The 15,616-nt window shown below is 41.1% G+C and overlaps 1 protein-coding gene across 1 annotated transcript in view; it reads left to right on the plus strand.

The window, feature by feature from the left end:
• Positions 1 to 6,565: 6,565 nt before the first annotated feature.
• Positions 6,566 to 15,616, plus strand: part of lepr (leptin receptor) — a 121,535-nt gene continuing 112,484 nt past the window's right edge. The window contains exons 1-2 of the mRNA XM_069938352.1: positions 6,566 to 6,850; positions 14,560 to 14,617. Of these exons, the coding sequence (XP_069794453.1) occupies positions 14,578 to 14,617 (40 nt within the window). The 5' untranslated portion in view covers positions 6,566 to 6,850; positions 14,560 to 14,577. The remainder of the gene's footprint in view (positions 6,851 to 14,559; positions 14,618 to 15,616) is intronic.

Consider the following 15,616-nt stretch of genomic DNA (forward strand, 5'->3'; position numbering starts at 1 on the left):
GACGTTTTGAGCATATGCATGTAGACCTGATAGGATCCCTGTCAGTGTTTCAGAATGTGAGATATATCCTCACGATCATAGACCGATTCACACGATGGCCAGTGGCCATCCCATTGTCATCCAGCAACACTGAGACATGCACCAGAGCATTCATTGTCAACTGGATCTCAAGATTCAAAGTTCCCACACACGTCACCTCAGACTGTGAAGCGCAATTCACCTCTGTGTTATGGACCACCTTTGTGCCCTTTTGTGGCACACAACTGCATCTCACCACAGCGTACCACCCGCAGTCCAATGGTCTTATGGAACATTTCCACCGGCAACTCAAGACTGCCCTCAAAGCCTGACTCACCGGGCCCGACTGGGTAGAAGAGTTGCCGTGGGTTCTGCTGGATAGGTGCACCACCCTGAAGGAAGACATGCCAGCATCATCCGCAGAAATGGTTTATGGCTCAATTCTCTCGGTTCCAGGTGACGTTCGCCTCTCGTCGGACTACTGCCCTTCTGATCTGGACGTGCTTCAGCAGCTTTGACACTACGTCATAATAAGAAAGCTGATTCCAACCAAGTGGCATGGACCCTCCAAGCAGCATGTGCCTCCAGTCCTCCTTGACCCTGACATTGTCTTGGTGCGCAGACAAGCCCCAAGAACTCCATTGCAATAGCTGTATGATGGCCCTTTCCATGTGATCAAAGGGAAGGGGTTGTGATCAGGTTGGACATTGGGGGACATTCTGAACTGTTTACCATGGACAGACTCAAGCCAGCACATTTGAAACTGACCATCTGTATTCACTGCCCACAGCTCAGGAGACAAGGGCATCCACCGAAGGGCGTGCACAGCTGGTTCATCTCCTTTGGGTGATGATTCTGGGGGAGGAGAGTGGTGTAGCGGGCCGAACCGGTGCCCATGCAGAAAGCCATGGGCCTGTTTGCCGCTAGCGCAGCTGGCCGGAAAACCACGTAATGCCATGGACCTGATCGCCACTGGTGCATCTGGCCAAACGGCTGTGCGATGCTGCAGGCTGAATTGCAGCGCACAGGGCAGTTAGGTACTCACATAAGATGACGCGGGGCTCCCATCATCTCCACTTTAAGCCCCATGCTCTTCAAGTATGTCGTGGGGACATGATGGGTCCAGGGTGTTCGAATAAATAGTATTACTGACTAAATACTGTGTCTGGTGCATTGAATTAGTGCTGCTACTGCAGACACCACACATGGCCCTTTTCTCCATCCATTTGTTCCAGTGTTCTCATGCTGTTTTTAAACTGTTTGTTTATACACTAAAGACTGAAATTGGCTTGTCAGATCAGCCATCTGGGCTTTCAGTTCACATGCCTTTTTTTTAATGGCTTCAGTTCTGTATGCCCTGAACTGATCCCAGACCAGAAGTGCAGGTATTTTTTAAAGTCCACCTTCGTCATATCTTCTACAACCATAATTTGATTCCATCTTCATCCATCCAGCATTTTGGATGAACTTGAACAAACATATTACATGGTATATTTTTCTTTGGGGTGAGTCCTTCTTTTAGATATTACAAATGGTGGCAGTTTTGTGCCATCAGCATAACAGACCAGAGTTACTGTATCGTGTGTCTTTCATGATCAGTGGTTTTTACTACAACAGTTTTGGCTCCTTTAACATTCAGTTTTGTTGGATAGTTCATCGAATGTTACTGGAACTTCATCTATATGGCTCAGTTCAAAACAAGGTTTTTTTTGTGCATTTATTACAAACTTACGGAATTCTAATATTTTGTCTTCGTAATCTGCTGGCATTTTCTGTTCAAGTGATGTTTTTGATAAACTGTGCCGTTTCATGAACTGGTAACACCAACCTTCTGTTCCTGTAAAATGCATATGCTTTTGTTCTTCTAATCTCCTGGCCTCATGCATGATTATCTGGGTAGAAAGGCATTTTCCTGATTCTCTTTCATTTATCATCCAGTTTTTTAACTCCTTCTCAAGTTGTGGCCAAAGTGGGGCTGGGCAATGAAGGTTACATTTATTTTTTTATGAATGTGCTGGAAACATTATCAGTTGAAGTAGCATTTGTGGAAATAAAACCAGAGTGAATGCTTCAGGTCAGATCTGTTATCACAACTGGGGAAAAAGAATGAGAAAGGTCATTTCATATGGTAGAGAAAGTATTTTTAATTTTTTAATGTAGACGTACAGCATGGTAACAGGCCCTTTTGGCCCACGACCCCGTACCACTCAATCACACCCCAGTACGTTTTGGAGGGTACAAGAAAACTGGAGCCCCCAGGGAAAACCCAGGCAGACACGGGCCTTCATAAATCAAAGTATTGAGTATAGAAGTTGAAACATTATGGTGAAGTTGTACAAGACATTGGAACAGCCATATTTGGAGTGTTGTGTGCAGTTTTGGTCACCTAACTACTTTAAAGATATCAATAAGATTGAAAGAGTGCAGAGATGATTCACTAGGACATTGTCTGGACTTTAGGAACAGGGAAAGTTTGAACAGGTCTTTATTCCCTGGAGCATAAAGGAATGAGGCGAGATATGAAAGAGTCATACAAAATTGTGAGAGTTATAGACAGAGTAAATGCAAGTTGGCTTTTTCTGCTGAGGTTAGGTGAGATACAAACCAGAGGACATGGGTTAAGGGTGAAAGGAGTACATAAGGGGAAATTTCTTGACACAGAGAGTAGTGGAAGAGCTACCAGCTGAAGTGGTGAATGCAGGCTTGATTTTCACATTTAATGAAAATTTGTACAGATACATGGATGGCAGGGGTATGGAGGACTATGGACTGAATGCAAGTCAGTGGGACTAGGCAGAATAATAATTCGGCACATATTGGAAGGGATGTTGGCGCTGCAATATTCTGTGGAACATAGGAACATAGGAAGTAGGAACAGGAGTAGGCCAAAAATGGCCCATCGAGCCTGCTCCGCCATTCAATACGATCATGGTTGATCTAATTTATGACCTAACTCCACCCACCTGCCTTCTCCTCATATCCCCTAATTCCTCTATCATGTAAAAATTTATCAAACTGAATTTTAAATATGTCTAATGAACCAGCCTCAACCACTTCCCTGGATAGAGAATTCCAAACATTCACTACTCTCTGGGAAATACTATTTTTCCTCATCTCTGTCCTAAATCTACTCCCCCGAATCTTGAGACTGTGTCCTCTCGTTTTAGTTTCCCCGGCCAGCTCAAAAAACCTTCCTACATCTATCCTATCCATACCCTTCATAATTCTATATGTTTCTATAAGATCTCCTCTCATTCTTCTGAACTCGAGCGAGTACAATCCTAGATGATTTAATCTTTCATCATAAGTCAACCCCTTCATCCCAGGGATCAACCTAGTAAACCTCCTCTGGACTGTCTCCAAAGCCAGTATATCCTTCCTCAAATATGGAGACCAGAACTGGACACAGTACTCCAGGTGTGGTCTCACCAGTACCTTATACAGTTGCAACATTACCTCCCTACTCCTGAATTCAATTCCTCTAGCAATGAAGGCCAACATTCCATTTGCCTTCTTAATAACCTGCTGCACCTGCAACCTAACCTTTTGCGATTCATGCACAAGCACTCCCAAGTCCCTCTGCACAACTACATGCTGTAGTTTTTCACCCTTTAAATAATATTCAGCTCTTTTATTTTTCTTGCCAAAGTGACATTAATAACATTGTACTCCATCTGCCAGACCTTTGCCCACTCATCCAGCTCAACTATATCCCTCTGCAGACTCTCCACATCCTCATTACAATTTGCTCTTTCACTCAATTTGGTGTCATCCGCAAACTTGGCTACACCAATTTTGTCCCCTCCTCCAAGTCATCAATGTAAATGATGAACAGTTGTGGGCCTCTGCCAAGCTGAAAAACTCCCACTTATCCCGACTCTCTGCCTCCTGTCAGACAACCAATTTTCAATCCAGGCCAATAGCCTTCCCCGGACTCCACTTTCCTGTAACTTACTGATAAGTCTCTCGTGCGGCACCTTATCAAACGCTTTCTGGAAATCCAAATATACAACATCAACCTGTTCCCCTCTATCCACCGCACCCATTATATCCTCAAGGAATCCTAACAAGTTTGTCAAACAAGATCTTCCCTTTCTAAAACCATGCTGCGTCTGCCTGATTGAACCCTTACGTTCCAAAAGTTTCAGTATTTCATCTTTAATGACGGCTTCAAGCATTTTTCCAACTACAGACGTCAAGCTAATTTCCAGTCTTCTGCCTACATCCCTTCTTAAAAAGTGGCGTGACATTTGCTGTCTTCCAGTCTACCAGGACCTGTTTCCCAGGAGTATGATGAAAAATTATATTACATATTAAATACCTTTAACTACCCTCATTAATCCATAGAACTTGGGACGTGGAATGGTACAATGCAGGAACAAGCTATTTGATCCAACCGTCTGTGCCAATGTTGATGCCAATTTAAACGCCCCATCTGCCTGTACAAAATCTCTATCCATCTAGTCCACGCCTATCTACGTTGGACTAAATATCTCCTAAATGTCATTTTTGAAATTTGGGATGGAGACTATGGCTATCACCCTAATTATGCTTCTCAGACCTTTATAAATTTCTATCTGGTCTTGCTTCTGCCTCTGACGCTCCCGCAAAAGCAATCCAAATTTGTTCAATCTCTCCTTTATAGATTATACATTCCAATCTAGGCAACATCCTAGTGATCCTCTTCTGTGTTCCCTCCAAAACCTCCCCATCCTTTGACTAGATAATTCATCCCAATGATGAGACTGGCCTCACACTAGGCCCCTTTTCTTCCTTACCACCACCTTCTCTGTGACTTAAAACCACCTTTTAAAAAAATTGTCCCATTTCTTACAAAGGGCGACTCTGTTCCCCCTCCCCCCTCCCCAAATGGTGCTTGGTCTTTTAAATATTTATTAAGTCAAGAAGAATCTTTTTCGAGTGACAGAATGCTTGGTACCGAAAATAAATTAAATTGTAATCTTTTTTATTTGAATGCATTTGTTATGGCTATGGACTACATACCTGAAAGGCTGGTGTAAACAACAATCCAAACACAAATGAACAAATACTTTGCAGGGAAAACAAGTATAGGGCTATGGGAGAAAGATCAGGGAGTGGGATCATTCAGATAGTTTTATATAACAGGCATAATGGCCTTCTTTCGTGCTAATATCATTTTGTAATTCAATGGCATCATACCAGCTGAGGGAGGCCCTCTTTTTCCTTTTTCTGATAATTAAGATTGCTTTCAAATCTTTGAAAGGGGACGGAAAATGCTAATTTATTTTTTTCTTCTGAAACATGCCAGTGCTAAAACCTTGCTATATGTTGTATAAGACATATAGATTTAGTATTGTGGCAGTGAAAAATAGCTTTCAGCTTCACTGAAAAAAATGTGAGATTATTCCTCTGCTTTGGGTAAGTTCACCAATGTCAAAATTGCAAATGAGAGTGGAGGAGAGTTTTGGTAATTGAAAGCAGATGTGTCTCAGTAAAACAGAAATATTCTTGAATCTACTTCCAGTTATAAACAATGTTTATCAAACTGGTAATTTTACAATATGGGACAAAGTACCGATTAAGACAAAATAGTTACAGTTTTAAGGGCCTAAACTTACTGGAAAACAAAAATGCTCTGTTGGAAACTGGGGCGGGGGTAACATTTTGCATAGATTAGATTTTAAAGGGCAAGTGGATATAATTTGGGAAAGGCTTTGCAGTTAAAGATTGTCTCAAAACTTGTAAGTTTTTTTGAAAGTGCTCAAAAACTTCTGATGTCTGAATTTTGTGTCATCTTTTGATTCGTTATGTAATTTAGGAACTCTGCTCCCATTCCAAGCTATAAATTGTTTCATCTGTGGCTTTCCCAGTCCTTTTCGTGGTAGCTTATTAACCAGCTCCTTGGCAGGATATGCTACCTCTCTGATTCTTCACTGCAAACTGCTGGTTGATTTGCTGTATTCCGCTTCACCGCGGAATCTCGTTATTCTTCGGTTTTAATAATTGCCTTTTCTCGGCAACAAGAAGGTTTCAGTTAACCAGCTCCCGGCCATTTCTTCTCACCCCTTTCCTGCAAGTGCACCAATTCGCCCTTCTCATCCCGTCAACTCCAGTCCCTGCTCCTCTTCTATCTCGCACGTCATGCTCCGCACCCACCTGATGTCCTTGCCCCAAGCCCACGGTTGCGTCCATGCCTCCTCTCGTTTGTTTTCATCGCCCTTCCCAAGAGGTGTCTGACTCATGCAATTGCCCACCTCTTGCCCCTCTTGGACTTTGTCTGACGCAGGCACCACCCACCTTGCTAGGCGACTCAGCACCAATTCCTCCCAACCCAGAGCTGTTATAACCTTCTCCGTTTCGTGCGGGGATTGAGGTGATCGGAGAGGAGCAGCGACAGCCACGTGTGAACCCACGTCAGGGAACAAGCAGCCAGGCCACCAACTCTGCTTGGCCGCACTGCTCCCGTGAGGTAAGAGCAAAGGCTCGCTGCGTTCTCAGCAGCCCGCGGGGCCGTCACTGAGCCCGCCTGATGCTTGCAGGGCGGCAGCTCTCTCTGCCCCTGACAGGCATGGACTTTCCTCTCAGAGGGTCCACATGTTTACAGAGTGATTCTTGCAAGGAAACAGGCCGAAAATCCTTGACAGAAGTTGAGATAAGGGGTGGGACATGTCAGTTTTTTAGTGTCTACGTCTTGTTTACTTTTGGAGAGAGAGAGAGCAGGGAGCGAGCGGGTGAAGTCTGCTGCTGAGAGGTGTGAAATGCTATCTGACTGGGGAGCCGCTGCTCGAAGGAAAGGTGAACGCCTGCCATCCCAAAATGAGCACCGGACTGCATCTGGGGTTATAATTTGGTGCGTGCTCTTCCAAAGCTCCGTTCTACTTTCTATCTGATAATACATCCGTTAAGGATGTCCTGAAATGTGCATTTCGAGGAACGGATCGGATGCCACGGTCCCGCCGCCGAGCCACGGTCCCGCCGCCGAGCCACGGTCCCGCCGCCGAGCCACGGTCCCGCCGCCGAGCCACGGTCCCGCCGCCGAGCCACGGTCCCGCCGCCGAGCCACGGTCCCGCCGCCGAGCCACGGTCCCGCCGCCGAGCCACGGTCCCGCCGCCGAGCCACGGTCCCGCCGCCGAGCCACGGTCCCGCCGCCGAGCCACGGTCCCGCCGCCGAGCCACGGTCCCGCCGCCGAGCCACGGTCCCGCCGCCGAGCCACGGTCCCGCCGCCGAGCCACGGTCCCGCCGCCGAGCCACGGTCCCGCCGCATGTTTGGAGTGCAAAAAAGTTTTGCCGAAATACTTTTTTTCATGAACATCGCGGCCGCTTTAAACATTCCAGCGGACCACAGTTGTGAATCTGCAGTAATTAAGATAAATTTCTGGTAAATATTCAGCGGGACAGATCGTTTCCCGAAAGGAGACGAATCCGCCCGACTGGGAATGCTGAAGAAGACTGGAAAGTGTTGAGGAAATCTTTCCAAAACAATTGGCTCCACTGGCGCTCACATCTAATTCGTGATTCTCTCTCTGTGTTGGGGGGTCCAGCGAACGTGGACGGATCTCAGCGGAGAAATCGTCCGCTTTCTTTTTGGTTGAAAAACTTGCTGGTCAGGTTGAAAGCCCGTATTTCCCAAATGTTTAGGGTCCCACTTGAAATAAGAATTCGGCAATTTAGATGAGAAGGTCGTGAACCTAATGCTGGATTTAATTTGGCATTGAGTGGGTGAATGATTTACTGTCTCCTTATGATCCCGGCCACTGTTGGTGTCAGGTCCCCCCTCTTCCCTCTTTCCTCCTCCATCTCTCGTCCCCTCTCCCAAGACCTCCCTATTAGCTTGCTAGCAATAGGGTCAGCTGAATTTTCCAATGCATTTGACCGTCAAGGTCTTTATTGGCTTTAGGTCTGAGGCTCAACCCAGTAATCTTTGGGCTGGTGCTACTTTCCTATTTTGCATAAATTTCTCACCACACCCTCTCAGCGATTCTTCCTCGATATTAGCTTGAAGATAGAGTTTATTTTCTAAGTGATCCAGTGGATTGCATTTAAAAATCAATGATATTTAGTGTAATTTGGAATTTTTTTTTTAAACTTTTTTATTTTTCACACCATAAATCACATTAGCCATGATATACACTATTTCTTTTTCACACATATACAGTGACTTTTTCTTCCCCCCCCCCTCCTCCCAAGCCACCCCCCCACCCCCCCACCCCCCCCTCTCATCCATTTTAGGTATACAATCTAGGTTGCATTAAGCCAGTCAGACAATGTTGCCATTCAACAAAATTACACCAGAAATTCTACTGAGTCCATTCTTTTCTTTCCTTCTCCTTCCATCAACTTAGGTAATGTTTGTCCCCGGTAGGTTTTCGCTATTGTATTTAATGTAAGGCTCCTATACTTGTTCGAATATTTCAATATTATTTCTTAACCAATATGTTATTTTTTCTAATGGAATACATTTATTCATTTAAATTTGGTAGTTTCTTCCTTTTAATTTGGTTATGTATTCCATTAATATTTAAAGACATATAGTTCAACGTAGCCCTTTAATATTTTGTTTATCTTCTCTTTCCGTTTTACCATCATTACCTTTCCTCCTTTTCCATTTCTGTTTTCTTATTTTCAACTCTTTATAAGACAACATTCCTACAACATCCAACATTTTCCTTATTCTCCTATTTCTATCTTATTTATCCCCAATCTCCCCTTCACCTCCTGAGTTGTCCTTTATCCCTTGTCGGACAACCACATCTCCCCTCTCCATTTGGATTTGCGAATCCACTCGCAAGCGTCAACTGATTTTGCAGTGACCGCTATTTTCCCCCACCCCGCCTCCCCGAGAAAAGATTTCACTTTTCATATGTCACAAAGGTCACTCTTTTAATTCCCTCCTTATTCTCTCTATTCCATTACCTTCCCTTATTAATTCTTGTCTATACTATCTATATTTTCCTCTAAGTACAGATACATTCATGTATGCTCATTGTCTCTATTCACTCTTATACCTCTTTACCCGCATACATATCAATCGTGATCATTTTTACTCTCATTACCCGTCTTCATCCCTCAGTCTATTTTTGTCTTTACCCACATACATATCAATCGTGATCATTTTAACTCTCATTACCCGTCTTCCTCCCTCAGTCTATTTTTGTAATTGTTCTGCAAATTTTCGTGCTTCTTCTGGATCCGAGAATAGTCTGTTTTGTTGTCCTGGAATAAATATTTTCAATACCGCTGGATGCTTTAGTATAAATTTATACCCTTTCTTCCATAAAATCGCCTTTGCTGTATTGAACTCTTTTCTCTTCTTTAGGAGTTCAAAACTTATATCTGGATAAATGAAGATTTTTTGCCCTTTATACTCCAGTGGTTTGTTGCCCTCTCTTACTTTTTCCATTGTCTTCTCCAGTACCTTTTCTCTTGTAGTATATCTTAGGAATTTTACTACAATAGATCTTGGTTTTTGTTGTGGTTGTGGTTTAGAGGCCAATACTCTATGTGCCCTTTCTATTTCCAATTCTTGCTGTAGTTCTGGACATCCTAGGGTCTTAGGGATCCACTCTTTTATAAACTCCCTCATATTCTTGCCTTCTTCATCTTCCTTAAGGCCCACTATCTTTATGTTATTTCTTCTGTTATGGTTTTCCATTGTATCTATTTTTTGAGCTAGTAGTTCTTGTGTCTCTTTAGTTTTTTTATTAGATTTCTCCAATTTCTTTTTTAAGTCTTCTACCTCCATTTCTGCTGCTACTGCCCGCTCTTCCATCTTGTCCATTTTCTTTCCCATTTCTGTTAAGGTCATCTCTATTTTATTCATTTTCTCTTCTGTGTTGTTTATTCTTTTTCTTAAATCATTAAATTCCTGTGTTTGCCATTCTTTAAATGACTCCATGTATCCTTTAATAAGAGAAAGTACCTTCTTTATCTTGCCTTTCTTTTCTTCTTCTATTTCACTGTACTCTTCCTCTTCCTCCTCTTCTTCCTCTGGGTTGGCCATCTGTTTTTTCTTTGTTGCCCTTTCCTTCTCTTCTTTCTTGTTTCCATTGTCTTCTGTGGTCTCTTCTTGCTGCAGGTGTTCTGCAGCTGTCGTTGCCGGCTGTGGAGATCGACTCCCCAGCTGGTCCCCCCTCCCGTCGGTGTGTTTTTTTTCATGCGCATCGGTTGCGCACTTTTACTCGGCTCAGCGAGCCATTTTTGTAGTCCATTATTTACCGACCTGAGGGAGCGGGTTTCTCTCTCCGCAGCGGGCCTCTTCGGACAGGTAAGGCCTTCACCTTTTTCCTCCTTTGTCTTCTCTTCCTCTCTTCTTACCATTGCTTTCGATTTTTCTTTTTTTGTCACCATCTTCTTTCCACCTTTATACTCACTTTTCTGTAACTTTTATTTCTGTGCCTTTGTGTTTTCTCTTGTTTTTCCCGACTTTTCTGGAGAGGGCTGGAGTTCACCGTCCGGCCACTACTCCATCACGTGACTCCTCTGTAATTTGGAATCTTGAAGATACATTTCAATCAGGAATAGGAAATGATCTGTCATTGGAGCTGGTGGTTACGGGCAGGTGAGAGAGAGTGTTTCAAATTTAATTGTGGAATTTATTAATTCTTATCAGTGGACTGATTCCAGTCAATCTTATAGTTAACTCACTATCTTACCCACCATGCTTACACATCTCCACCTCCAAGTCAAATGATGATGCATTTTGTTTGTATTTAAATCCTTTATTTATAACACACAAAACTGGTAACCTTCTTTATTCAATGAAAAGTCTTTAAGTTACATTTAAAGGGTTGATTCTTAACAAAATATTGGTATAAAAATCAATCTCTTAATGATGTTCAACAATCTTTGATGTTCTTTTAGGATGCTTAACTTTAACAATGCTTAAAGGTTGCTTAAATGTTGTTCAATGTTATTAAATGGTCACAGAAATTGTCAATGTCTAAGTCCCCCTCCTCAAATCTCCAACTAAAGACGTGTGTGGGGAAACCTATATTTGAATGCACGAAAATCCCACCTGCACATACTCCATTGTGCATGTGGTGGCCCAGGCTCCAAAATGGTGATGCATTTTAAGGATGTTCTTGCCCCTGATTTCTTTATTTGAATACACAAGAATATGGCATCTGTTTCTACTTGATTTTCCATTTCATTGAAAGTACTTAAATTGGAATTTTTTTAAACCCCACTTGGATCATTGCTTCCCTAAAATACCACAAATCATTGCTTTCCAGTTTCTAACTTTTTTCTTCCTAGGAATACTTCATTACTTCAACATTCTGCCAACAAAGATGTTGGATTTCTCCAATTGATGACACAACCAATCTCTCTCCCTCTCGCATTTTCCAACAATCCAGTTACCCCTTTATTCCCACCTCATTTAATTTTGTTTTATTATCCTGAATGCTAGTGTATTTAGGTAGCTGAGACTCTTGAGCCAGAAGGGCCAATTACTGGGCAGTGTATATAAATTATTTAAAAAAAAAAATTAAATATTTGATCAGATGTTTCTATCCCTTAAGATCTAGCTGAGCTCCTGACTTCTTCCTTTAATAGCTCCCCTCTTTCACCACTCATCAATTGAAGCTGACACTCTCCATTTATATCTCCTCAGTTAATACCCCCTTTATTCTTTTGTATGATTAATTCTTGTACCCTTTCAAGTCCCTCCCTCACTGCTGCTCTTAATCTATGATTATCTATTGGTAGTCATCCTAAATGAAGGGTAAAGAACCTATTACTGTGCCAGTGACTGTCTTAAATGCAGCACTGTCTGTAAAGAGTTTGTATGTTCTCCTCATGTCTATGTGGGTTTCTATTGCGTGCTCCTGTTTCTTTCTACTCTTCAAAATGTAGTTTAATTGGGTGTTTGAGTGGGCCACAACAGCCTGTTACCATGATGTATGCCTAATTTTTTTTTTAAAAGAAACATTCTCTGTCCTTCTCTACCTTGCTCCTTTGATGATGCAAGTGTTGCTCCTTGGGTATTTGTGATGTCTTTGGACTTTATTCTTTCAATAATCTGCAGGCTTTTGGAAACCGTTAGGGATGTTACAGCTATTAATTCTCATTACCCATCCCATTTTCAGTTTTGATGATAGTCTGAACAATGGCATTTTATTTCTGTTATTTTTCAGGAAAAGTATATACATTACATAATGACTTTTCTCTTGCCATTTTTTTTGGTTAATCTTTGAAGAAGGGCTCAGGCTTAGGGTCGCTGCGAGACTGGCTGAGTTCCTCCAGCATTTTGGATTCACGGCATCTATAGACTTTTGTGTTCGACTCTTCTCTTGTACAAAGGCCAAGAAAGTCTGCTGTTCAGTGAATGATTTTTGTAAGGTCTAGGATTGGTTTGGAAGAAAGCTTTTTTTTAAAAAAGCTTGAAGAATAATAATTGTTAAACATTCAGAGGTCAAAATCAAAAGCTAGTAAATTAAAACGTGCTTTGACATGTGGCTTGTTGGATTTAAAATCCTAGTCATCAAATTCCAATGATTTCACTAAGTAGCAGCACACAGTGTGGGCTATTTAAAGTCAAACTTTGACAGAACACTTCCCAATGAATTAATGATTAACTTGTCGTTTGGTATAAATCTGGAGCTGATTGCTGAAATGTTGTTCATGATCTCAACTTTACAGGTTCGAGAAGCAGAGTTTGTTAGTCTTGCCTTTAATTTTCTTTTCACATAAAATATAATATTTAGAGATGATTTGTAACTGAGATTTTATAAGAAAATAATGCAACAGGATGTCAGTGATTTGTGATGGTTGTACATGTTGATCTTTAGAAATTACCGTGTGCTTCATGTACTGCACTTTCATTGCTTCGTATTCTTCACATAGATTACCCTTTAAATGGCTCTGTCTGAATTTATTTGCACTGAGACAGTAAAAGATCCTGACCCACCGGGGTGCAAATGAACACCGACCACAGATCCTTCATTTTTGTCGTCCTTTCAAATTAAACTTGATCACAGAGTTTCTTTCAGGAAAAAAAATAACAATAGGGTCCTAAAGATCCATTGCATTGTCTGGACACTTGTAAATGAGATAATTAAACATGTATTGGGGGAATCAATTATTTCAAAATAATAACTGACTAATAGAATATTTGAAGTTCATTCAACAGCTGAACAATCAGTGATTAAAATAATTTGTCTAAGGCATTAAATATTGTAACTGATGCTGCTTTGCTTAGCAATTAATATGGTCCAATTGTGTAATTTCTTTCAGATTATAATTTCTGACCAATGTAATACCTGTATAAGACTAGACTATTTGTTGCAGACTTGTATAGGTGAAGTTTGACAGATTGCAAACCGGATAATGAATTTTACATATATTTGATGAGGGTATAATTTTTTAGTGTTCTTTCACCATATATTTACACATTATTATTAGACTCTAATTATAATCTTAAACCAAAGTGTCGGGGAAAATTGCAGAAAAATAACAATAAATGTTGGAAATAGAAAAATGAAATTTTCAGCTCGTGTCAAATTACTGTTTATAAATGTCTGTGTACTGTAATCCTATGGAAGAAAAAAAAATAGGAAATTTTGAAGAATTTAATAAAAATCTTTAAGAGGATCCTTCTGTTTATCTTTGACATTTGGAGAGAGCCACAATGTCAGTTTGGTGATAACATTATTGCAAAGTGTAAAAATTCAGAACTGTACTCCTGTAGTGAAGAATCCTTTGGTTGCTAAAGTCTCTTGATTCCAGTTCTGTGATTCTGCATGGGGATGATGTAGTTAGGCGAGCCCAGTTTGTGATCTTCTGATTACAGTTAGCAGACCACACAGGTTTTACATGGCACTTAAGAACTTGTCAACCCGCAGGAATAACCATTGATAATTAAAGAAAAGTATTCATCTTTTTTCTATGCTTTGGTTATCAACAGTGGAGAAAAAAACCCTGGAAAAATGGGAATTGTGGATGTTATTTAAATTTTTCAGTGTGTCTTCTGGTCATATTTAACTGAAAATAAAGCAGAAAGAATTGTGCACTAATACTAGATGCCCTGCAATTTTAAAATCATTGGACAGAAAATTTTTGGTCAATTCTTTTGGCTTAATTTTTCTTTTTTTTTGAGGTAAATATTTTTCTGAGAAACTTAATATGATTTCCCCCTCAATTATTTTAGAATTACCAGAAGCTGGTAATAATAGCAAGGCATTGCTATTATCACAGTATTTGTGGTGACTCATTTTGATTGGCTGGGAGGCTAGATCTTTGGCCATTGATTTTATTGTACATGATAAATCAATCAAAACAAAATTCATGAGGATATTAATATTGTGTGTACAAAGAAGTAGCCCGGGATGTTGGTGAATATCCAGAAGAGAAACGGATGTCAAATCATTTGAGTGAATCAGTTTATTAGGTTTTGCTGATGTCTTACAAATTTTTTAAATTTAAGTTGATAGGATATTTTTTTCACTTTGTAAAATTATTCTCACTTTAATAGTTTGTGTTCTTCTAATGAATATTAGTTTTAAGTTAATTTTTGTATTAACAGCAACATACATGTTGACCTTTATTTTGTCCATTTTAGGCTCCCTCCACCTAAGGAATGATGTGGCTGCGACTGGTGACTGTAGCTTTGTGCCTGGGTAAGTTGAAGGTTAATCTGGAAGTAGCTCTTTGAACATATGGGAGATTAGTCCACAAATAGTGTACAAATATTTCTATTTTTGGCTCCTACGCCGACAAAGTAAATAGTTGTGATAGTAAGGGATAACGTTTGGCCTGTAATAATCATGTTAGTTTATCTGATATGGAATTTCATTTCTTGGTGATTCTTTGGAAATAAGTTGAAAGGAAATTGTTAATTTTTTTTCCCCACCCGGTTTTGGAGAAGTACACAAACCTTCTCTGTTACATTTCATAGAGCAGCATGACAATTATATAGTTGCTTTTGTGGAATCAGTACTGGAGTTCAGAGATCTGCCTTGTGTTTGGTGGCTCAATGAAAATAACACAACACAGTAGTAATTGCAAAATGGAGGATATTTGAAGCTGTGAGGATGCAGGTCTCGGTCCTATCTGCTGTGCGGTGTGTGATCATACACTGGATGGACATTGAAGGAGAGCAGCTGGATAGCTAATTGAACATTTGACACAAAGTGGCATAGAGACATTTAGAAGCATCCTGCACAATGGAGAAGCCTGCAATCCTCACAAAGCACTGTGCTTGGTCAGATATCTCTCAATAGGGGGCATTATTGACTATGTCTTTGCAACAGTGAATGGCAAACTGCCAGATACAACAACCGTCTCCAGCTCTAAACTGTTAGATGATAAATGCATACTACATGCTGTGGCTGACATCTCATTGAAAGCCAATGGCATGATTGTCCTGCTCCTGCTCTTGAAATCATGACTGGAGCAGATGTTAGATTTTAGTGAGGACCTCCTTACTGAACCATAGATCCTTACTGAGGTTCAGCTGGGAAAATAGGTTCCTGAGTAACTTTGGTGGATGTGGCCTACTGCTGGGAAATTCATCCCTTCTGACCACTTTCCCGACGCTGCACGGTATCTGCTCATTTTCCCAGTCAAACTATGCTCTAAGGGGAATCTTTGCTCATGCACATGTGTGAGGTGAACTA

This window comes from Narcine bancroftii, chromosome 5 (assembly GCF_036971445.1).
Source record: "Narcine bancroftii isolate sNarBan1 chromosome 5, sNarBan1.hap1, whole genome shotgun sequence".
NCBI lineage: Eukaryota > Metazoa > Chordata > Chondrichthyes > Torpediniformes > Narcinidae > Narcine > Narcine bancroftii.